The sequence below is a fragment of the Phytophthora infestans genome, genomic scaffold, assembly GCF_000142945.1.
Source record: "Phytophthora infestans T30-4 supercont1.14 genomic scaffold, whole genome shotgun sequence".
NCBI lineage: Eukaryota > Oomycota > Peronosporomycetes > Peronosporales > Peronosporaceae > Phytophthora > Phytophthora infestans.
This window is the reverse complement of record NW_003303745.1, coordinates 2,419,422-2,442,940: the sequence shown is the minus strand read 5'-3', so window position 1 is coordinate 2,442,940 and position 23,519 is coordinate 2,419,422. Positions and strand designations below refer to the sequence as shown.

Below are 23,519 nucleotides of genomic sequence, written 5' to 3'. Positions count from 1 at the left end.
AGTTGAAGGATAGCCTCCTCTATTACCGGGTGGAGCCCAATGAACCTCCACGGGTGGTCGTACCCAACGACGAGGATCTGAAGCTCGATATCCTCGCGGAGGCGCACGACGCACCCTCCAGCGGCCACTTGGGCCGCGAGAAGACCTTTCAGTCGGTCTCTCAGGCCTTCTGGTGGACCCACATGTACAAGTGGGTCGCCCGATACGTGAAGACATGTGAAACATGTCAGCGGGTCAAACCCGCAGGGCACTCTTCGACTCCACTACAGAGCCTGCCCGTACCGGCTGACTGTTGGAAGTCAATGAGTCTTGACTTCATATTTGGGCTTCCCGCCGACGGACACGGCAACACCGAAATTTTGATGTTTGTGTGTCGGCTGAGCAAGATGGTACATCTTGCTCCAGTTCCCGTCACTGTTACGGGCGAACAAACCGCAAGGTTGTTCGTCGATGGCGTGTTCCACTATCACGGTCTCCCAGAGACGATTGTCTTGGACCGAGACCCGCGGTTCACCGGCTGCGTTTAGGAAAAACGCTGTTTCCTTTACTGGTAATTGGTCTGCAAATGTCCACTGCGGACCATCCACAGACAGACGGCCAGACAGAGCGCGTCAATCGAGTGCTCGAAGACATGTGTGCGCGGCAGCACCACGTACGTGGTCGACGCAGCTTCCAGTTGTTGAGTTTGCGCTCAACAACGCGGTGCACGCGTCCACGGGGCTCACGCCGTTCTACTTGAACGGCTTCCATCACCCCAGAGTGCCTCTCACTCTCCGAGGAGACACTGACGCCTCTATTCTAAGTGGGGGAGAGGCTCGGAAAGCCCTTTCCTTCCAGGTCTCGGATGTGAGACCAGTTTCGAAACAAGTGGAATCCTTTATGGATACCAAGCTGAGCGTTGTTAGCAGGGTCCGCGATGCCATGGCAGCGGCCCAGGATAAACAAAAGGAGTACTCAGACAACATGGAAGAGGAAACTTAAGTGTGTTAAAGTGGGGGACTTAGTGTTACTAGACACAAGGAACCTACCTCTTGACACTGTCAGCTCTGTCGGCAGCAACAAGCTGAAGCACCGCTTCACCGGACCATTTGCAGTCCTGGCCAGACATGGTGCGTCGTACACCATCGACCTGCCTAAGTCAATGACGACGCACCCGACGTTCTATGTTGGACGTCTTAAGTGGTACTTTGATCCACAGGGGGTTGCTGACTCGCAGACCCACCTTGACCCAGCTCCTCGAAGCGAGGGTCGACCACAGACGTCGACGAGGGCGTCGGAGCAGACGCCCAGGCCTCGGTCTGGACGGCAAAGCTGCGGTCAAGACCGTACGCAGGAGGGGCTCCGTACGAACGGACCCCGGAGCCATACGTCGAGTACGCTGAGTACGCCGGGTACGCACCATACGCGTACGTCTGGGAGTGCGTCGAAGGCGGCTCCTGACGTGGCAACAGAGCCTCGATCCGTCGGATCATGCGGAAGGCCTCGTCCAGATCGGTCGAAGAGGCCCGGCGATCCACCCGCAGATGCAGGCTCGCGACCTCACGCTCCTACAGGTCCAGGCGGCCCGTAAGACGAGCGAGCTCGCCCTGATTTCCCGGCCTGGGCGGCAGCATTACCGCCAGTCCCAAGGCCAAGTGCAATCTCAAGCACGAGGACACGTTGACGGAGGCGGTCAACCTCAGGGCCCTGTGTCGGACCCGCAGGAGAAGGACTCAGACGAGAGTGGCGTTGGGGAGGCGCCGAGTACTCGTACTCGTACGAGGGCACCTCCGCCCCTGCTTGACCGAAATGGAGAAGTCCACTTCCACGTGGAGCGGATCCTCCATGAGCAACGGCGTCGCGGTAAGCGACAGCTCCTCGTGAAGTGGAGGGGTTATGCCTACTCCGAGAACTCGTGGGAGCCGATTGAACGGCTCCTGATTGACTGCCCGAAGGCTGTCGCAATCTGGGAACAGAAGCGGCGGCAGCTTCATAAGTAGTCCAGGGCTTCTTGCCCGAACGGGGTACGGTCGATGAATACATACCGTACCCGCGCTCATCGTGAGCGCTAGAAGCCGCGCGCTTCAGGATGTCCCTTGGCAGCATACGCTTGCTGATCAAGTGGGCAAACCTCACACGAAGATCACGCTGGTCCAGGATGTGGGACAGCTGCTGATCTTCATGGAGTTCCCATAACTCCGTGGGCGAGTACTTGAGAGTCTCCACCCACGCCCAGAACATGTCCTCACAAGAACTCCACGTGGGACAGTTCTCGGGCATAACCCAGGGGTATCCCCAAACAGGATAGAGACCACCCCGGGTCTCGGGCTTCTTACGACAAGTCGTGAAGTCCTTAAGGGGAATGCGGTGTTGCGCGAGAAGCACACACCGAGCAGCCTCCAAGTTGTCGACGAACAACTGTTCTTTCTGAACAAGGGCTTGTTCATAGATGCCCCTAGAAGTGTGGCCGCCCACAAGGCCACGAGGAGCGACGAGAAGCTCTAAGAGAGGTCAGCCCCAGAGCTCTCCTCGGGAGGCCAATACCCTCTTGAGTTGATGGCAGCTCCCTGGCTGACGGGTGCCGCCACCGAACCCCCACGCACACGCTGGGCAGCTTGGAAATCCTCCTGCTGCTGGTCGAGGTCATTCGAGACCTCCCGGGGCTCAACAATGGCACCCTCCTCTTCCTCTTCTTCCTCCTTCTCCTCCTCTTCATCCGAGGAGCCGAAGAGACTCTGATAGGAGCGTCGAGTCTCCTTCTCCTCGCGGAGTGGAGACTTAGAGGCGGTACGCTTCTTTGAGGGCTTGGCGCCTTCGGCTTTAGAGGCCTTAGCGCGCGCAAGACCCTCGGCAAGCGAGAGACGTTTGCGAGGATTCTCTTCCTCATCGCCACCGGCTTTGGGAGCGCCCTTAGCCTTAACGGCCGGACTCTCAGAGCGCACAGAGGTCCTGGGACTGTGATCACCGTGATCACTAGCGGGCGACTGCACGCTGCCTTCTTTGTGCTCACTGGGCACTGGGCTGTGCCCTCCCACAGAGCCCGCAGGAGCATCCTGAGTGCTCTCGGACTCGGCATCGTCTTCACTGCCCGAGTTGAACTCGCGTTCTACGAACCGAGGGTTCAGACGGTTGTCTGAAGACGAGGGCGACGGACTGCGGCGCCTGCTTGCGCGCTTGTCCGCAGCCGCGTCACCCGAGGAACCGATCGCCTCGGAGGCCACCTGAGTAGCCTCCTTGAGTGCAGAGCCTTTGCCGTGAGGCTTAGTGCTCTTGGCCTGCGCCTTACCGGCTGTAGCCTTAAGGCGTGTCTTAGCACCGCTCTTAGTAGTGCCACGAGGCATGTTAACGGTCGAAGTGGAGACCTAGACGAAGAGCGCACAGGTTGCTGCTCGAGGCTCTAACTGTGAAGTGAGCCTCCGCAGCGCTCGCGCGGCCAAGTCGATGGTTTTCGACTTTGAGAATGAGAGTTTGTGACGAACACCTCTTCATTCTGATTGGTCGGTAAACCGAACCTAAGTGGGGGAGGATGTAACGGGTACGTATCCCTAAGTGTACCCCTAGTTACATGAAGTATGACACGTCATACTTCGGGATATTTGGTACAATGTACCAAGGTCGTCCAAAGCCAACCATTGGCTGATGACATTGCTTTTCTATAGGTGACTTATAGTTTGTATTAAACCCAAGCTTTATCTTCCTATAAATATACTCAGTTTACATTCTACCTTAATTGGTCATTACGCCCCCTTTCGATAAAAGGGGACCTGCGAACTGCCGTTCACTGAGAGTTTGTATGCTCTCGGAAGCCAACTTCCTCTAGCGCAAGGTGCTGTGTGACCCCGTCACAGACGATGCTGTGACGTGGATGGACGGCGTCCTTAGTAAGCATTCGATAGTGTGCGTTCATGCAATAGGGGTTATCACGGTTGGAAAGTAAGCATGTTTGGTCAGCCAATTAAGCCAATCCTTCCTGTGGGCCAAAATCGCGCAAAAAAGTGAAGCTACAACATGTATTCAAATCAAACCTTCTGGCATGGTTTCCCACCAATCATAGCTAACGGTTTGCAACCTTCCCCTTTTTCAAGGAAGGTCTGAGTTAAAAAAAAACGGGAAGCGAAGATTTGATTTGATTGGTCGGTCAAACACCCCTAATGACAAATTTGGTCGGAATTCACAATTCGATTTGGGCTGTTTCAAAACCAAAGAGGGCGAATTTGGTTAATTTCTTAAAAATTAAAACAGAAATCTAGTCCTGTCGGTGGTAAATTAAATAGAAGATCGGGCTTCTGATAAAATTATGTGAAGGTGGCATGCAGGGCTTCTAATCGGTGAAATTCGTTTACCGGTAGTGTTGGAGAGTTTAAATACTTTAATTTCTCAGTTTCGTCTACAAAATGGCAAAATAACGGCTGTCTATCCTAGCACATCGCTCATTTACAGCTCGTGGCGCTCGAGCATCACAAACGAGCCCTCAAGGTTTGTGTTCGCGTGGTTGTTGTCGACGCTGCTGGCGGCACGAGCTGAAGTTGCCCGCGGTGCTGGCATCGGCGGGCGTTCCAAGCGCATCGACGCGCTCATCTCGTCGGCTTGTTCTGCCCACCGCGAAGAGATGAAATACGTCGAGCTGGTGTTGGCGGGAGCTTCCGGCAGTCCAGCCCCAGTCTGTAGCTCCAGCATCACGTAGTCACTGGGAATCGGCGCGGCGTCGGCCTCTACGACGGTAGCTACGGGAATATCGCTCTCACCCTGCGTCTCTTGCTCGACACTGGTGTTCTCCACCTCTACCTGCTTGGCTGGCGACAGCAGGTCACTCACTGCTTCGACTGCGAGTGGAACACCTGCTCTGCGAATATTCTCCTCTGTATTTTCCGCTTGTTCTCCTCTCTTGGGAATTCTCCTGGTGTAATCTCTCTCTTCCACGAAGAATGCGCTTCGACTCAAGCTATTCTTCGGCTTCTTGAAGCTCTCAGAATTCACTCCTCCACTCCACCGCACGCTGTCGTCCTTACGGTAGTTAAACATGGACCGACTCATCTGTTCATAGAGACTCTCGCTCGTCACTTGCGCTGCTGGGACCTCCACAGCAGTCGGCGTCACCGATCCGTCCACCGATAATGTCGGGAATACGAGTCCCATCGGCTCCACTGGCTCCGGAGACACGTTCGGGTTCACCTCGGGTCTCACGTGAATTCGCTTCTGGCCTCGCACCTTCCCCACGTCGACCACGTGAAGTACCAGCGCCTTATCCGGGCAGTCGAATGTCTCTTGCAGCGCACGCTGCAGCACCGTATTGTTGCTCACGGATACGTAGCGTCGCTCGCCGTCCTCGTCCCCGGGCATCTGTAACAGTAGCGCAATACGCATTTCGTCGCCCACGCGGTCGCGCGCCAGACGCCGCAAAAACGTCAATCCGGCCGCAAATAGGTACCAGGCATCAGCGGGCACAGGCTCCGCTTGGGTCTGTTCGGGGAACGTCACGAAGCAGGACGAGCGCACGACGTCTGCGCTGGCAGGACCACCCCCCATCTTTTACAACGTCTGAGTATTGGACAATGCGAGGAATAGACGCTGCCTTCTTCCGACCTTATAATAGAAGCAGTGGCACAGTGTACCGTTTTTCATTAATTCGCGTGTCGCAGAGATACATTTTTGAAGGATTCTGAAGAGACACCCTTTGTAAAATTTCAAAAAATCAAAATTATAAATACATGTTAGTTAGCAGGGATTCCCTACCAGGTGTCAGAACTCAGCTAATCACATGCCAAGGCACACGGTAATCACCCCTCGCGAGCTGCAAAGAAAAACGTGATAGCGCCGGCTTCAAACCGTATTCACAGTTCAAGTTTGGGTTGCTGGAGTGGAAAGAAACTTGGCGTTGTCCATCGAAGTCAACTCGCATTTTGCCTTGCAAATTTGTATTTCCAAGTGAGTCGCTTACCTTCTGGCGCTACACGCACTAAACAAGCAGCTCATTTCCCGCATTGTTGTCCACATACTCCATTCCGTCCGAATTTGTCCCCAAACGATATTAATACATGTCAAGTAGTATTAATAGCGAAGGCAACTGAAATACGTAAATATCAAAGCAAACTTACGTTCTACACATAAATTAACCTCTGAACCGGTCATACGAACCGCGTTCCATCGCGGGGTAGGGTGCGTTTAAACAAGCGCATTGTATGTTTGACTTGATTTTCGTAATCGAGAAGCCTCCTACCCATTCATTTGTGCGCCGCCTTGCTCCTTTTGGCGCTCGATTTCATCCTCGGAAACTCTCTCAACATGGCGGAAGTTGCTACTGAAGTGAAGCTCTTTAACAAGTGGTAGGTACTAGGGAACATGACAGCATAGTTTAGCGCAGCATGGCAGCGTGACAGCGAGAAATCAGCAACCGAAAGCGCGCTGTGGCTGCAGCAGTACTCGCGCAATACACAGCTTCAAATTATCCAATAATCCCGCTTGAGTCGAAGTCTAATACCGGCGTGGTGACTTATTATAGGTCGTACGATGACATCAGCGTCGCGGCGGACATCTCTCTGGAAGACTACATTGCCGTGAAGGGCAAGGCCGCTACGTTCCTGCCGCACACGGCTCAGCGCTACCAGAAGAAGCGTTTCCGCAAGGCTCAGTGCCCCATCACGGAGCGTCTTGTGAACGCTCTGATGCGCAAGGGCCGCAACTCTGGCAAGAAGCTCAAGGCCACGCGCATTGTGAAGCACACGCTGGAGATCATCCACCTGCTTACGGATAAGAACCCCCTGCAGGTGGTGGTGGAGGCCGTCATCAAGTCGGGCCCGCGTGAGGACTCAACCCGCGTCGGATCGGCCGGTGTCGTGCGTCGTCAGGGTGTGGATGTGTCGCCCTTCCGTCGCGTTAACCAGGCTCTGTACCTGATCGCCACGGGCGCCCGTGAAGCCTCGTTCCGCAACGTCAAGACCATCGCCGAGTGCCTGGCCGACGAGCTGATCAACGCTTCCAAGGGATCGTCCAACAGTTACGCTATTAAGAAGAAGGACGAGATCGAGCGTGTGGCCAAGGCCAACAGATAAGCGGCCAACGTGTGGGCGTTAATCGTGGCGGGAGGAGACGAATACAGCCAATGAAATCAGGGGAGCAGAATGTGGCAGATTTGGTCCGCTTTTGGTCGATGGATACCCTTTTTGGGTGGAAATAGGTTCCCGGATCTTCGAAAAGTTTTTTTCAACTCTGCCCACGTTGACAAAACATTTACAAGACCGACTTCCCTTTTTATTCTAAACTGGAATAAAATGTGATACACCGAGTTGTTGAGAGCACCAAACCCAGTCTGCGTTGCTTTTCCTTGCCTTGCTGTGTTTTTTTTTTTTGAATCCGCTGCTCTAGGTTTCAGTCCAGGACGCCGTCCATGTCGACGTCGGTCTTGCCCGCGCGGAGTTGCTTAATGATGGCCTTGAGTCGGTTCACCTGTTCGCTCTCGGAGTTCTTGTTGGCGTTGTTCGTGATGAGCTTAACGCGAGACGCGTATGTGAGTGAGGTCACAGTCTCTTCCTGCAGGAAGAGCGAATGAAGAGTGAGCGACATCTATGGGAAGGGAAGATAAAGGACCCACTGAACCTGGTTGTAGTCGGCGGGCGAGATATTCACGAACATAAGCTGCGAGATCGAACAACACGGTTAGAGCATCAAGCCGGCAACGCTTTTGTGACCACGGGACCTACTGTCTTTGCATTGCCACCGAGTGAGTCCTGCATCAATTGAGTCAGCTGTGACACAACAAGCATTAGACGGCAAACCCCAACAGATCATAGGGGGCTTTGGATGCGACCTTTACCTTGTTATTGCGATACGGGATGAACTTTTCGTTGGTCGACAACGCCGAGATCACGTCACCCAGAGCTTCAACACGCAATAGCAATGTGTGAGCGACCAAGTATCAATAAATCGTCTAGAAGCTGCTTACCGCTCAGACTCTTGTTGATGGCTTGAGCCTCTTTGAGCCGCTCAGCCGTGGCGCCAGTCTTCCCTGCTCGCTCCGACCCTGCGAGATCCACTAGACTCAGCTTCCCTATCGTCGTAGCTTTCGTGGTCTTATTGTAGCTCTCCACTAGCAACGAGAAGATGGAGTGACTGCGACTGCTCTCCGCGTTCATCTTGGTGGCCCCCACCTGCCGTTTCTTGTTCGCAGCCTCGAACAGCCTCAACGTTTGATCTGGGGACGTGCATTTCTTCAACGTGGCATTCTGTACCACAACCATTCCCTTCTCGTTCTTCTTAATGTCCAGTTTATTATCATGAGCGCCTCCACCGTCCACAAGGTGGAACAAATCAATTAGCGAGTCATTATACAGCTCCAGCATCGTTGCTTGGAAACTCACAGTAAAGTTGGCTTTACCCTCTTCTGCTAGTTGGAAAAGATGGTGAATAGCTCGAGGACTCAGGCCTGGGTCGCTCTCGCTTCCAGTCATAGTAAAAGTCTTCCCCGATCCGGTCTGTCCGTAGGCGAATATACACACATTGTAGCCATCTACGGCGCTCTGAAGCAGGTTTTTCGTGTCCTCAAAGACCTGTTGCTGTGTGCTCGCGGGTGAAAAAACCTGATCATAGGCAAAAGTTTTCGCTGCTCGGTTGCCTCCGCTCACTTCGACTGAGAACTCGTCGATAAACTTGACACAAGTGATGCATCCGCGTTCGTTCTCCGAGCCGCTCATGGGACGACAGCGAGCGTAGACGCGTATTTTACCTTTCATATCTTCGATCTGATTGTAGTATTTCTTGCGCAAAGCCTGCTCCTCTCGGTAACTCGTCTCCAGTGTTGCGTATTGAGCTTTGGCGTCGCGTAGATCGTTGTGTAGTGGGGCTACTAGTGCTGCTTGTTCGCGGAGTTGAAGGACTTCCCCTTCCAGTTGTCCCAGTTGCTTCGCTTTGCCACCTGCAACGCCTAGTTCTTTCTGGAGAGCCGCAGCTTGGTCCTGCAATTCCTGTGAAACTTTGTGAGCAGCTTGAAGCTGTTGCGTTAGTGCTGCGATTTCTTTCTTTGTGTTTTTTTCGCTGTCTTCAAGAACTTTCTTGTGTTTCTTCTCCATGTCTGCCACGCGACGATCTGAAGCTGTCGTCGCATTTCCAGCTGAGTTGCTGCTATTACCACTGCCCACTTGTGACTCTGCTTTGCCTAAAGCTGCCTCAAGCTGCGAGATTTTTACACGATCAGCTTTCGCCTTGGCTTCCAGGGTGCGTAGCTTCTGTTTAGCATCTTCCAGAGCTTTGCCGCCACCTCCCGAAGGAGCGCTGTTTTGAGGCGGAGAGCTCTTCTTCTTGTGATGTTTCTTGTCTTCATTTTTCTGTTGAGCTTGTTTCTGTTGCCTTTTCTCGAAGATTTGCTGCCTTTCCATTGCTGCTTTGGCCTCTTTTCGAGCATTTCGTTCGACCAGACGAGACGCCGCCTGCTCTTCTCGAGTGTTTAGCCATTCTTCACAGCTATCACGCACGAGATCAAGTTGCTTGCGAAGAGCTTGCGGACCTCGCGCTGGTGGGAGACGCGCTGATTCAGCCATAACACGCTTGAGTGCAGGAGCCAATTGACGTCGCGGCTTGTCGTGAAGAGCCTGAAGTTCTGTTATGCATTTCTCGGCGCACTTTGCGTACGTTTGATAGCATTTGGCCTTGTCGCCTCGATTGAATTGTGCCTTACCACGAGCCACTGCGTCGAGTATCATCTGGACCAGTTGAATGGAACGGGCAGCGTCTTCCTTCACTACTTGGGATTCTTCCTCTTCTGGTTCATCATCTTTCTCATCGTCCATTGCTTGTTCGATCAATTCATCCTCGCCATCTTTTACCCCTGCCGGGGTAGCCTCGAACTCTTCTTCTTCGTAGGCGTCGTCTTGTTCTGAAATCTCAAAACCATTCGCTTCAAGTATATCGTCCTTCTCGATGTCGTCACCTTTTGCTTCGCTGGGAGGGAGCAAGTCACTGTCACGAGCTTCGGAGAGTTCCAAGTGCAGACGCAACTGCTCAATCTCCGATTCCAGTTGAGTCTTTTCAGCTCGACGTTGATCAATTTCTCGAGATAAACCAGAGATTTCTTCTTCAAGTGCTAGTCCATGTTCTTGTAGTGTTTCCTCTTGTTGCTTTCGATCTTCTTCTTCTTGTCGAACTGGAGATTCATCACAGCTTGAATTCCCTGCAGCTTTGTCGGTTGCGATTCCTTGTGGTTGTTGCTGACTTAATAGCTCGGTGGGTGCTGCTGGTATCGATGTCTTGCGTTGTCTCGTCTCGTCATCAAAACGCGCTTCTGGTTGGACAGCCTTGGCGACCGCTAACTGAGACCGCAATTCATGCAACTCCTTCTCCAAATTGACAACAGCTTCGTCTTCGAATTCAGGACTAGCAGCATCGGTACCGCTGTCTTTGGTCAAAACTAGAGCTTCAACACTGACGTTCTGGGTCGATACAGAAGCTGAGAGTGAACGTGAAGCGTCTTGAGAAGTTGTCCTCGACTTCCGCTCACTGGGGTTTGATGAATCTTCACCGGTACCGTCGTTCTCTTCCTCGCCTCGTTCCGCACGTGTTGATTTAACTACTGCAGATTCAAGCTCTAACCACCGAGTGGAGGGAAGTGCCAGCTCGCGATGTTGTTGCTTCAATGTTTGCACAAGTGCCTTCTGCGAGCTAAACGCTTTTTCGGCCTCTTTGAAAGCCAAATACTTGTCCTTCACTTGTGTTTTATCCTCGATAGCCGGTTCCCTTCCAAACTGACTCCGGAATGCAACCATCCACGTCTTGACTTCTGTTTTCACCGCCTTTTTGGTCTTTGTCAGAGCTTCGAGCTTCTCTTTGGCCTCGCGCAGCTCTTGTTTGGAGCGTAAAAGGGCTACCTTCCGCTCACGAGCGACCTCAACTTCACTTTCGTCCTTGACTTTATCCAGCGAAAGCGTCGGGACCTCAGCGTCTGCTACAAATTCCGATACTTCTTTCGATTCCTCTTCAAAGTCGTGCGTCTGCGTGGGGGCATCTGAAGTGGCAGGATTAGCTTTACCATAGCCTTCGATCGTCACAGCAACAGCATGAACAAGCAGCTCGACTGTCTCTCGCACAGCTTTAATCTCCATGATTGCAAATCGCTCGCGAGCAGCTTTCAATCGTCGCTCCAGCATCTCTTCACGTGACCCCGCCGCCTTGGCCTTCACTTCGAGATCACGCAGTTTGTTCTGGAGACCCTCAGCTCTCTTTATTTCAACAGCTTGCTGCTTACTGTCGACAACGTTGTCAATAAGTGTGTAGATGAACCGCTCGACCTCAAGTCTTCCCGCAAAATGTCGTCGAAGCTCAACCTCGCGATCCAGGAACGCTTGATGTTGACTCTCCATAGTTAACCGAGCGCAATGAAGCTGGTCATCCACACGCATGGCTTGGCCGAGAGCGTCTTCACTACACATTTGCAGCTCGTTGCGAAGCTGCTGTCGAGCTGTTTCGCCCGTGAAATTTGCAGCACGAGAGACGCGTGCGATCTCCTCCAGAGCCACTTTCTGTTCTCTAGCGAACTTGTCTTCATGAGCTTGCAGTGCGCACTCAAACTCTCGTCTCCAGTCTTCATGAGCTTCAAGATGGCGAAGTTGCTGCTTCTCTTGCTCTTCAACAAGTGCCTGTTTCTCCTTCGCGTGGATCTCCTCACGAACGACACCAGCCTTCTCTAGCTGGACGTGACGCTTTCGCGATTCCTTCAGCTTCGCTTCAGCTCGGTCTTTGAGCGCTTGTACACGTGCTTCATGTCGCTCTCGCGTATCTTTCTCGATATTGCGGTAGTGTTCAAGAATTTCGTTAAGTTTCTGGACTTGCTCGGCTTTCATCGCGTGCATGTCGGCCACCACTTTGCCCAGTTGAGATCGGGCCAACGCTACGGGGATGTACGATTCTTCACGCTCCTGTGTTGGTGCTGGAGGCATTGCACCCATTTCGAAGATCTTGGCAGCAAGGAAATCGGTCGTTAGAGGCAGCGGCGCCACCTGCACAAGACTTGACGTCGTTGGTAAGGCATTGCTACTGGTAGAAACTGTAGTCAGTAGCTTCTGACTGGGCTCAACCTGCGGGGATTCAGTCGCATCAGAGACCATCACAGTGACAACTTGGCGGTAATTATGCAGCAATTGCAAGTGATAGGACAACCAGGTCAAATTAGGAAATCGGATGAATTATTTTTATCTGCTTTTTTTTAAGGAGCTCTGTTGTGTCGTGTTGCTGCTTCGTGGTCGGACGGTTCGTCGTCAAGGAACGCCTTGGACGCCGTGTTTGTCCTCGGTCCATGTTGAGAGTGATCGGTGACGTTAGCAGCTGCATTCCCGTGATGGTGAAGATGCGATAGCCTCAAGAGTGGCGAGAGCAGTGCACAACTGAAGATGAAGATGGACATGTAGAAGAGCCCAGTGTGGTACGAGCCCGTGATACGGAAGATGACGCCGAAAAGAGCTCCTCCCATGTTGCCTCCAGCGCCAACTAGCCCGTTGACGGTGCCCGTGTGGTGCTCGTTCAAGTACGGGACGATTCCGTACGTCGAGCCTCCAGTGGCTTGTGCAGCGATGGCGACAAGCACGTAGAGTGAAATGCAAAGACCGAGGGAGTACGCGCGACTTAACGCCATCACAAGAGCGCCGAGTATACAAAGCAGCGCGAACTGAGTATACTGACGGCCACGCATACCCAGTCGTCGGTTCACGGCGTCGGACGTGAGGCCACCGACCGCACGCGCGAACACGTTCATGAGGCCGAACGATGATGCCACAGTTGCCGCACTGGTCTTGGAGAGCACAGAACAGAACATGCTGTCCGTGCATCCATTCTGGGTGAACTCCTTGTAGAAGTAGAGTGCGCCCATGTTGTTCAACTGCAGCTCTGTCCCAAAACACGCGGCGTAGTGAGCGATCATGATGAGCACATTTGGATCGGACAGGACGATCTTGAAAGATTCGCGCAAACTTGGAGGCTTAATCTTCTGCTCTTGAGTAGATCCACCGCTGGCTGCTTGCTCGGCTTGACGCTTCGTCTTCATCAGCTCTTGAAAATCTCCCGTCGGACAGCTTCCCACCGCGAACCGAATAACTGTGCCCATGATTATCATCAGTACTGCCGGTAAAGCGATGGTGATCCTCCAACCCAAGTCCTCCGATATGTGTCCACTGGATGTGATGGCCTTGAAGACGAACGGGAGCAGTAGAAACGCAAAGCCGATACCAGAAAGTCCCAGTCCTCCGGTGATTGCATTCGCTGCACCGGCCACGTTGCGAGCAAACGTGATGGTCGTCCAGTACTGACTCGTGACGAACACGCATCCCACAAGACCGACGATGAATCGCACAGCGAGCAGCGTCGTCGCAGAGTTTACAAAAGCCGCGCAGAAGATCGGAATAGCTCCGAGCCACAGTACGGCACTCTGTACTGCCTGGGGACCGAACCGATCCAACAGAGGGCCTGATGCAATCCGTGAAAAGATGGTACTCGCTGTACTGGCGATATCGGAATTGAGGACTTCTCCGTCGGTAAGACCAAGCTGCGTCTTGATCACCGGCATGAGTGGCGGGATAGCATACCAGCCGAAGAACCCCGTGATAGCCGACATCCATGAAAGATAAAAGATGCGCATGTGAGGTCGCAGCATACTGCATGGCCTGATAGTTGTGGCACGGTCGAACTGCTTACTGTCCACCGGCAGATCATACTCTAGGGCATGTGCAACATCTTCCTGTCTATCCACTTGCACAAACACGCAACACGGAGAATCGCCGGGTGATGGCAGTCGGGACGAGAGTTCTCGAACCCTTGGTGTTAATTGGAGGGAGCTCAGCGATAACCGTGACGGTGGTACGAGGGATGGAGACGTAGCGGAATAATCCATTTAAATCTTTGCTATTGGAAACGGCGAGTGCGATGGAAATAGCGAAATGAGCAGAAGAAAAGTATGCAATTTTGGATGACTCAGAATACCCTCACGTACCGTTCAGCTCATGCACCAGAATTACACTTCGTTCAATTAAGAGTCGGCAGTTTCATGTTGACGGCGTGTATTATGCGCATGGCGGCACGTTGACTGGAGGATGAGTGACCACTTCATTTTGGTAATTTACCCTTTCCACTTCAACATCAGGTTTGTCAATCGAATGAAGTTTGACTAATATTAAAACGTATTACACTAACTTACTCAATCGGCTCATCTTCGAGGTACATGGTGCTATGAGATCGCTTAGACGCGTCGCCAGCGTCACCCGATTGGTGGACGTTGGCCTCTTGCTCGTGCTGTAAGTGGGGGAACCTCAACAGAGGGGTAAGCAGTGCACAGGCCAGGATGATGATACCTGTGTACAGCAGACCCGTGCTGTATCCGTCCGTACTACGGAAGATGATGCCGTAGATCACGCCTCCTAAGTTGCCACCAGCACCGACCAGTCCGTTGACTGTGCCCGTGTGATGCTCATTCAGGTACGGTACAATGCCGTACGTGGACCCTCCGGTTGCCTGTGCGGCGATAGCTACGAGCACATAGAACGCAACGCAAGCGCCGAGCGAGTCCAGTTGACTCAGTGTGATCACCAAGGCGCCCAGTACACACAGCAACGTGAACTGTACGCGCTTGCGGCCACTCATGCCGAATCGGCGGTTCACTGCGTCAGACGCCAAGCCGCCTAGAGCGCGTGCAAACATGTTCATAAGTCCAAAAGACGACGCCACGGTGGCGGCGTTGGTCTTCGACAGTAAGTAGCAGAGATTGCCGTCTGTCGGGGTGCAGCCACTCTTGGTGAATTTGGTGTAAAAGTAGAGCGCTCCCATGTTGTTGAGCTGTAGCTCTGTGCCGAAGCTCGCAGCGTATTGAGCGATCATAACCAGGACGTTCAAGTCCGTGAGCACAATCCTGAAAGACTGAAGCATGCTCATAGGTTTCTGCTGCTCAGACTGCGTCACGGGCAAGGTACTGGAGCCACCGCTAATGCTTATTCGTGCCGGAGCAGCTCGGCCATTCTGTTCTGCCTGCCGCTTGGTGTTCATCAGCTCCTGGAAGCCACCGGTCGGACAGCTATCCACAGCGAAGCAGATCACCGTGCCCATGATAACCATAAGCACTGCCGGCAGCGCGATGGTGATCCTCCAACCCAGATCGTCCGATACGTGACCGCCTGACGTGATGGCCTCGTATACGAACGGCAAGACCAGGAAGGCGAAGCCAATACCAGACAGGCCCAGGCCACCAGTGATGGCGTTGGCTGTACCGGCCACATTACGAGCAAAAGTGATGGTCGTCCAATACTGACTGGACACAAACACGCAGCCCACGAGACCAATGAAGAACCGCACAATAAGCAAACTTGTAGCCGAGTTGACGAAGGCGGCACAGACAATTGGAATAGCACCAAACCACAGCACCGAGCTCTGCACAACCTGAGGACCAAACTGGTCCAAAAGTGGGCCTGATGCAATTCGAGAGATGATCGTGCTGGCAGTACTAGCGATATCGGAGTTGAGGACTTCTCCCTCTGTGAGTCCTAGCTGCGTCTTGATCACTGGCATGAGAGGAGGGATGGCGTACCAACCGAGGAAGCCCATGATACCCGACATCCACGATAGGTAGAAGATGCGCATGTGCGGGCGCAGCATGCTGCTCGGTTTGATTGCTGTGGCACGGTCGAACTGGTTGTGGTCCACCGGGAGATCGTAGGTCTTGGAAGTCACCACCTCTGGCTCGTCGACATGGAAGTACGCAGTGTGTGGCGATTGAGCAGGAGATGGCAAGTCGCTGGGCCGGGGTGTCAGTTGAAGTGCACTCATGGACAGATTTCGGGACGACGGAAACTGAAACGGCGACGGTGACGCTTGGTCTGCAGCTTGAGGAGCCATTGACAAGGTCTGCTGGCTAGTGTGAGGTAAATAAAATAATGAGTTTAAGTCGGAGGCCACGACATGGAGCAACTTGAGTCGTCAGATTCTACTTCTGTTGGGCAGGTACAAGTATACAAGTACAGTAACCCGTACAGTAAAAAGAGCCCACCGACATTTCTGCCTCGTCACTTGCCAACACTGAAGTTTTTGTGCACGCTCTCAGCCAATCAAACGAATGCGACGAGTCAGCTTATGCGCATGCTTATGCCGCTGACGGCACGCGGCTCGATCGGGGCTGCCATTGGCCCAAAGGACCTTAAACAGCTTGCGTTTCGCCGTTGCAATGGCGGCATATCACGTCGCAGATTGCATCGTGCTGGAAACGTCTCCGTATTCTCATGCAACGCCGCAGCGACTGTCAGATGCCGTCGAGATCCCGGGGATCGCTTTAAGAAGAGAGCCACAAGGACACGCACCTTCAGTACCCTCAAAAATGCAAAGATAGGCATTGGGGTGGAGGCGCGTGGTACACAAACAGTTTAATAAGTAGGCTTCAAAACCGTACCGTACTTTGCTCACTGCCTGTTGGCGTGCCAATGGGTGGCTACTTAAAGTGTCGGTGCTTCAACGCGGTGGAGCAGCGCCAAATGATCACGACGGATCACCTTCATCCTAAGGCAAGAGTGCAATGTATCCATGCTGTTGACGGATGATGAACACACAGATCCATTATCAAGCTCCGACGTACCGCTGAACGAGCGAGGCCACTTCACTCTGAGCGTCCAGTTTCGCGTTCTCTTGCTCTCGGCAGCTATTTTGCAATGCCTGGAAATCTCTGAAGCATTCACATGTTGCTTTTAGCGACTAGATCGTCCGGCAGACAGTACAAAACGGCACCTATGAGCAATTTGAAGAGCGTGATCCTTGCTTGTCCGCGCCTCTTTCTCCGCTGATGCAACAATACATGTGGCAACCTTTTTAACAAAAAATATTCGGTGGATATCTGTGTCCACAGTTTCACACACCATTGAGCTGCATCTTCAGCTGATGCGTCTCTTCCTCCAACGCCTGCGCGTGCACCTTAGTCTCCTGCAGAACGTGAGCCAAATTAATAAACATGTAGTAGCTGTTATCACCGAGCAGAGCGTGCCGAGGCAACGCCATCTCGTACATCTAGGAAGACTGAAAGATTGAGTAATCTGGCGTCAGATTTCTCGCGTTGGGTCTTCTCGCTCTCCCATTCAATGCGCATTCGTGACAGAGCCTGAGTCGAGTGTCGAAGCTCGAGATCCAACTTCCGAAAGTCGTCTGCTTTTCTCATCTTCAGCAAGTCGCGGTGCTCCTATTATACCGACCTTTACACTTGAGGGAAGGCAACGCAATTCTGGTGGATACTGGGAGAGAAGTACCTGTGCGGATTTCCAGTTTTCTTGGTCCGTTCGATACTGTTGCTGAAGGCGATCGCGCTCTTGTGTGACCGATTGCCTCGAGATCGCCTCCAACTGAACCAAATGAAAGGCGTTACAGCTCGCAATTGCTTGACAAGAACGATGTCCAGGAGAATGTACCTGAACCTGCCCTTGCAGCGTCGATATTTGATTCCGGGCGCTCTCTAGCTCACTCGATACCCGCTGCACGCTGTAGAACACATATTAACTTCAGTAATTAACTTAACTCGAAAAGAACATGTAAACGAAGAAAAAGAAGCATGACATACGCTTGAGCTTTGCGCTGATTAGCCAATGTCAGTGTCTTGTTCGCTGCTCGCTCTTCTTTCAACTCGGCCTGATGTCTCTCGCTGTCTCGCTCCATCATTTCCTAGAAGATATCGCAGAGTCAATTAGAAGTTTTTCACAGAAAATGAACACAAAGTACACCTTCTACCATTTGTGATTGCAGCTTTACGGTCTACGAAAACAAGGTAAATGGGTTAAATTACGCTAGCTCGGTTTTTCGAAACAGCAACACTTATTCTGCTGGTTTTATACCTGTTCCTGCAATTCTTCTGCCAAGCGGAAAACCTGTTCTCGCTCCTTCTCAACCGCGTTCATTTTATCCTCTCGTTGTCGTCGAATCTCGGACATTTCTCCAATGAGTTGAGCTTGACTCTGAGTAGTTTGCTGCAGTGTCTTCAACTCGTCTTCATGCTCACTAGAACGGCTGGGTTACACTTCATTACGCCTGCCTCAGTGGATTTTCCTTACCGAACCCAGGCGAGCAGAGCTTGATACTCCTCCTGCGCAATTTTCAGACGACCAAGAAGCTCGCTCTTCTCTTTCTGTCCACAAATCAAATAGTAACCTTGTCCAAGTAGCATACTCAGTGTGGTATAATATCTTGTTCTAACCTCTTGCTCTTCGCAGACCCTCTCTCGCTCAGCCAAATTACTAGCGACAGAATGACACTCTGCCTGGCATTGATTAAGCTCTTCATGAATGGCTTTTGATACCTCTGAATGCTTCTCCTTCAGCTGTACAGCAAGAAAGTGAACGTGCTTTCCCAAGCCTTAATAAAGTACTATACTTGCCTTACCCCCTGGACGTATGTAGCCATCACTAGAGCCTGTTGGAACAGTTCATGCTTTGTTACTGAGTGGAGATACTCCTTTACATCGCTGAATTGCGATCGCTGCAAAACTTGACGCACGACGAGTCCAGCATTCATCTCGGAGTCGAAAGCTGTCTTCAAATTTGGTCGGAAGAAAGGGGGCGCCCTTGACGAAGCACTGCGGCCTGATTCCGTCGATTTCGGGTCATAGTCATCCCTCAGTAAGGAAGTTTGACTCGATGTGTCTTCGATTGACGATGGCCCCTTTCCCGTCACAAATTTTTTCTTCGCAGCTACCGTACTATTCTCTACCGACGAATTGTTTTTGCTGGCCAAGTTCTCTTTATTTCTTAGTTGTTTTCGTCGCTGCACAAGACTTGCTCGATCCATCGTATCGTCTCTGCGTGATGTAGACGCAGCAGTTATCCGGATACTGTGACTGTTCATGAAAGTGCGTACTTATCGCGAGAGAAACCAACGAGACTTGGTCAGTAACAGAGAAGTAAAATCCGACAGTGATAAAAATTTAGTTTAGCAAAACTGCTCTAGCTTACGATGCTAACATGTAGCATATATCCACAAAAAATCTGCCCCCGGGAGCACTGATTCGTAGATTTTTTGTGAATGTCCAACTAAGTACGAGAGCAAGCGATCAGTCGGTGCACGTTTTCTAAGCCTATACCGGTAATTGGTCGGTAATTTTGGGATGGCTTACAAGGGGTGCACTTCGTAAAATAGGCTCCAGCATAATTTTCAAGCGGCTCTTGTTCAACGGCTTTGTGAATGACTTTGACCTTATGCAACTGACGCCGTGACATCCAGCCCCAGCAAGCGATAGCACAAATTTTGATGTGTTCTTTCGCGACTCTGGGTCGTTTTGCCCAACCACTGGCGCATCTGTCTTCCAAGTTTACAGTACCTGTTTACGCAATTTTTCGTATTCGTAATACCATAATTCATAGTTTCAGCAAGGGATCGCATCTTCGAACAATTTTTTCTTTGCCTCCTCATCGTTCGTAGCAACCATTATGTCATCTACGTATACTAGGATCAGCATGATGGAATTGTCGTTTAAGCAACAGCACGTATGTGGTGTTGGAATTCTCACGTGAGCTGTAGCTACAAATGTAGCTAGAAAGATCTCACAACAATACGTCTGCTGAGATAGTAAACGATCGTTCGGGCGGACCTGAAGACCCCACTTCTGCCCTTGCACCAGGACAAACTGGACCTTGTAAACTACTTATATAGGCCAACCAGTAAGAAAAAAGAACACGCTACTAGCACGAGCAAAGCTAGCAGGCGTTATGAATCCTCGTGGTCCCAACAGCGGAAGGGTACCAGGCACGGGTAAGCCTTTTACGAGGTCACCGAGTGTTCAACACTCGGTTGAAAGAATAAAAGGGAGGCAATCCAAGCACTCCCAGTCGTGCAAATAGGTAACAATAAGCCGTCACGTAAAACCTCCCGATAGTAATCGGCCAATACACAAAGTATCTTGGCCTTGCCGGATGAACTTTCGCTACAGAGCTTCGAGCTCACCGACAGACATACCACACTCAAACAAGCTTGACCAGACGCTTACCTTGAAGCCGGACGTCGCTCTGTGTGCTTGAGTGGAAATTCTGTTCTGTATTTAAGCTTACCCTTTCGGGCCTATTCCTAATAAGAAGTCCTAATCAAGTTTACAAATATCAAGTGAGCTATGATTCGTTATGGATCTTCTTGCACGCCAAGCGTCGTCTGCACCGTCGCATGAGTATCTTTAACGGTCCGCGCCTTGTCCCAGACGGTGTACGTGTCTTCCAAGGGTCGCTGAGTCTTCCGCGAACTCATCCCAACCGCCACCGAGGGTTCGTACCGTAGATGGTCCGCTGAATGCAAATCCGGCCAGTCCAATATTAATAATAAGGACAGCCTGGATTCAGTGGCATATGGGCCGTATCCAATACTCGTTGAAAGCTCGGAAGTGACGCCGTCGAGTCCCTTGCACCTTGGAGTTACCGTACATCACGTGACCGAGGGCTCGTCGCTTGATCATCTTGGGCGGTGTCACGTCTTTGTCAACGGGTGATAATCCGCAACTACAGAGAAATCACTACACCACAACTGCCCCTGTCGCAATGGAAGCCACGGTACTGGTGCTCATTGTGACATTTCTTCATTCTCCAATTCACCATCCAGTCACCGTATGTCCAAGCGCTTGAACCCGAGCCGTCTTTCAGCGTCTCAATCCTCGCCGACGTCGCGAACCTGAACAGCTGGAGGTACGTCAGCTCATCCTTCTCCTGAATCATCGACACCTTGCTCATCACCATGCATTACTTGTCCTGTTTCTCAGGGGGGCGACACCGAGGACGAACGACCCTCAGCCTGCCACACTTCCTTCAACGGCAACGTCGTCAGCTGAACCTCCGGTGCTTCCTGCCCCGGATTCTTTACCTCCTACTGCAGCTCCTGCGGCACTTCCTGTCGTCGCTGAATCCACGGGGATGGCTCCTGCTGGTCCACCTGCGCCTGCTGGTGGTCCTCCTCCACTCACCGACGATTCGTTGCGCGCCATGCTGGCTGAGAGTACGGAAGCGTCGGTTGATCATATGATGACATTGATTATTCCGTACTTGACTGCGATGGCTCGTCATCAAGTGCAGCTCAACGTTGCGCCTCCTCTTCACGGCGATGTCCACACTCAACGTCGCCTCGAGACGGTCATGGGATTTGACGAAGCCCTCGCCGCCGTACAGCCTCTTCTTGATGCTCTGTCGACATTGCTAGACCGAGGTGTCAGTCTGGAGCGTTAGTTGCGGGCTGCCCAGACCGAGGCTGCTGCCGCCGTACGTTTGGTGGCTACCGATATCATGGCTCGGGAGAGCGCGGAGGCGTACCTGAAGACTGCCAACACCGAAGTCGAAGCTCTTCGCAAGGACGTCAAGATTACCCGCGACTCCAATGTCAAGAACAATGCCATGCTCGCGAGTGTTCAGTCCACCATGGAGCAGCATTCAGAGGACCTGAAGCGTCTGCACTGCGAGGTCCAGGCGCGGGACGCGTTCTTCGCCACATTGAATAAGAAGCTGGCCCGCGAACGCGAAGTGTACAAGTCTTCGATTGGCGCGAGCACCGAACAGACTCGCCAACTTCATCTCCTCTCGGCCAAGCTTTCCAAGGACAAGTACGTCGACAACGAAACGTTCAAGGTCCTCGAGAATCAGCAAGCTCGCAACACCCACCTCCTTCAAGTAAACCGTACTCTCCGTGCACACGTGCGTCTGGCCGGGATGGATCCGGAGGTCCTGCGTCTGGCTGTTAGTGGTAAGTCCCACATGTTATTCTTTCCGCCGTGAGTTCAGCAACTAACGTTCGTTCACAATCGATTGTGACAGGTCTCACAGCGGGTGAACTGGATCTGAAAGCTCTGGATTTGGACCAGGAGACGTTGGTTGCCTTGCTGCGCATACAGTCTGCTACCGCGTCTTCGCATGATCCCCAAGCTCTTCCTGCAGCTCTAGCACAGGCTGCTCATTAAGTGGCTCAACGAAAGCACCACAAGCGTCGTCGACCAGGTGGCAAGGAGTCGGACGACGAATCGGAAGATACCGACGAAGACAAGGCTCCCATCCCGACGGACAAGACCAGTACGTCTATGGCAGCTGCTAGTCTCGGTGATGCGCCACCTGCCGACTCTTCAACCCCTAAGTCTGCACGTCGTTCGCTGTTTAGCCCGAAGGCATGGAAGCAAGCGGCTCAGAAAAAGCACAAGAAGACTCGCCTTCGTTCTCCTGCCAAGTCCCCCCGGCGTCATTCGAGGACTCGATCTCAGCCTGCGCCGTCATCTCCTCGTTCATGGTCGCCACCTCGCAAGCCAGCGTCATCCTCGACTCCCGCCGTTGAAGACCTCAGTGGTGACCAGAGTGACGTGGACATGATTGACGTTGGTTCAAGTGGGGCCCCCTCGGCTCAGGATACTATCACCGAGTCTTCGGGTAAAGATGTGGGCTCCAAGGCTCACGACAATGTCTCCGACCCCTCTGACGCGCATTTGTCTTCACCGCAAGGTCCACCCGACGTGGTCTAGCCTTCAGCGTCGACGATCTCTCCTTCTTCAGCGGACATACGCGCCACCGAAGAGGCCTTGCGTGAGGCCGAGTAATTTTGACTCATGTTCGGCTCAAGTGACGAAGGTGATGAATCGGATAGCACCGTCTCATCAAGCAAGGTTGCTTTGTCGTCTGCTGTGACTTCTAAGACGGTTGAAGTCTCGGGAGTAGTTTCTGCAGCAGGGCTTGCCACTGTTGAAGTTGCTCCACAAGCCTCCGTGTCTTCAAGGCCGGCTCCGACTGTTCCAACAGCTGCCGCGCCAAGTTTTTCTTTGACTGACTTTCCGATGGAGATTGACGACGATGGTAATGGTGATGATGATCGTGGAGATAACGTGGATGACGATGAACTTTCGGTGGATGATTCTCCTGGTGATACAAGTGATAGTGGTGATGGTTCGCCACCTACCAAACATTTAAGTATAGTTGACGACGACGATGTTGAAGACTCCGACGGCAACTGGAGCGGTCTTGGCCCTGCTCTGCCCCCGATTCTCGGCCGAATCCTTCGCCGATGGTGACCTCTCCGATCATAGTCGGTGGTCCGCCTCTTCCGTTATCGCCAAGTTCACAAGCGCCCTTCTGGTGTTGGAATTCCCAAGTGAACTCTAACTACAAATGTAGCTAGGACGTTCCCACAACATTACGTCTACTAGGGTAGTAAACGATCGTTCGGGCGGACCTGAAGACCCCACTTCTGCCCTTGCACCAGGACAAACTGGACCTTGTAAACTACTTATATGGGCCAACCAGTAAGAAAAAAGAACACGCTACTAGCACGAGCAAAGCTAGCAGGCGTTATGAGTTCTCGTGGTCCCAACAGCGGAAGGGTACCAGGCACGGGTAAGCCTTTTACGAGGTCACCGAGTGTTCAACACTCGGTTGAAAGAATAAAAGGGAGGCAATCCAAGCACTCCCAGTCGTGCAAATAGGCAACAATAAGCCGTCACGTAAAACCTCCCGATAGTAATCGGCCAATACACAAAGTATCTAAAGCTGCCGGATGAACCCTCGCTCCAGAGCTTCGAGCTAAAGAAGCAGACATAACACACTCAAACA

General features: G+C 52.4%; 6 protein-coding genes across 6 annotated transcripts; 1 reads left to right on the top strand and 5 right to left on the bottom strand.

Annotated features, from left to right (window-relative positions):
* Positions 1-4,413: 4,413 nt before the first annotated feature.
* On the bottom strand, positions 4,414-5,520 carry PITG_09346 (uncharacterized protein; the record flags this gene model as incomplete). Its single annotated transcript, XM_002903572.1, has 1 exon — positions 4,414-5,520. One exon carries the CDS (start codon positions 5,503-5,505, stop codon positions 4,414-4,416), a length of 1,092 nt encoding a protein of 363 aa, XP_002903618.1.
* A 698-nt stretch (positions 5,521-6,218) lies between these two features.
* PITG_09345 (40S ribosomal protein S5-2) lies at positions 6,219-7,279 on the top strand (the record flags this gene model as incomplete). Its single annotated transcript, XM_002903571.1, has 2 exons — positions 6,219-6,302; positions 6,479-7,279. 2 exons carry the CDS (start codon positions 6,262-6,264, stop codon positions 7,026-7,028), a joined length of 591 nt encoding a protein of 196 aa, XP_002903617.1.
* Positions 7,280-7,344: 65 nt separating this feature from the next.
* PITG_09344 (kinesin-like protein) lies at positions 7,345-9,862 on the bottom strand (the record flags this gene model as incomplete). Its single annotated transcript, XM_002903570.1, has 7 exons — positions 7,345-7,506; positions 7,573-7,611; positions 7,677-7,721; positions 7,790-7,854; positions 7,919-9,058; positions 9,104-9,760; positions 9,817-9,862. 7 exons carry the CDS (start codon positions 9,860-9,862, stop codon positions 7,345-7,347), a joined length of 2,154 nt encoding a protein of 717 aa, XP_002903616.1.
* Positions 9,863-10,771: 909 nt separating this feature from the next.
* On the bottom strand, positions 10,772-11,900 carry PITG_09343 (uncharacterized protein; the record flags this gene model as incomplete). The annotated part of the gene is made up of 2 exons (XM_002903569.1): positions 10,772-10,789; positions 10,833-11,900. The coding sequence occupies 2 exons, from the start codon at positions 11,898-11,900 to the stop codon at positions 10,772-10,774; spliced, it is 1,086 nt and encodes a 361-aa protein (XP_002903615.1).
* Positions 11,901-14,142: 2,242 nt separating this feature from the next.
* On the bottom strand, positions 14,143-15,834 carry PITG_09342 (Major Facilitator Superfamily (MFS); the record flags this gene model as incomplete). Its single annotated transcript, XM_002903568.1, has 1 exon — positions 14,143-15,834. The coding sequence occupies one exon, from the start codon at positions 15,832-15,834 to the stop codon at positions 14,143-14,145; it is 1,692 nt and encodes a 563-aa protein (XP_002903614.1).
* Positions 15,835-16,483: 649 nt separating this feature from the next.
* PITG_09341 (uncharacterized protein) lies at positions 16,484-17,631 on the bottom strand (the record flags this gene model as incomplete). The annotated part of the gene is made up of 7 exons (XM_002903567.1): positions 16,484-16,488; positions 16,590-16,651; positions 16,714-16,760; positions 16,988-17,158; positions 17,226-17,318; positions 17,385-17,454; positions 17,534-17,631. 7 exons carry the CDS (start codon positions 17,629-17,631, stop codon positions 16,484-16,486), a joined length of 546 nt encoding a protein of 181 aa, XP_002903613.1.
* Positions 17,632-23,519: the final 5,888 nt, after the last annotated feature.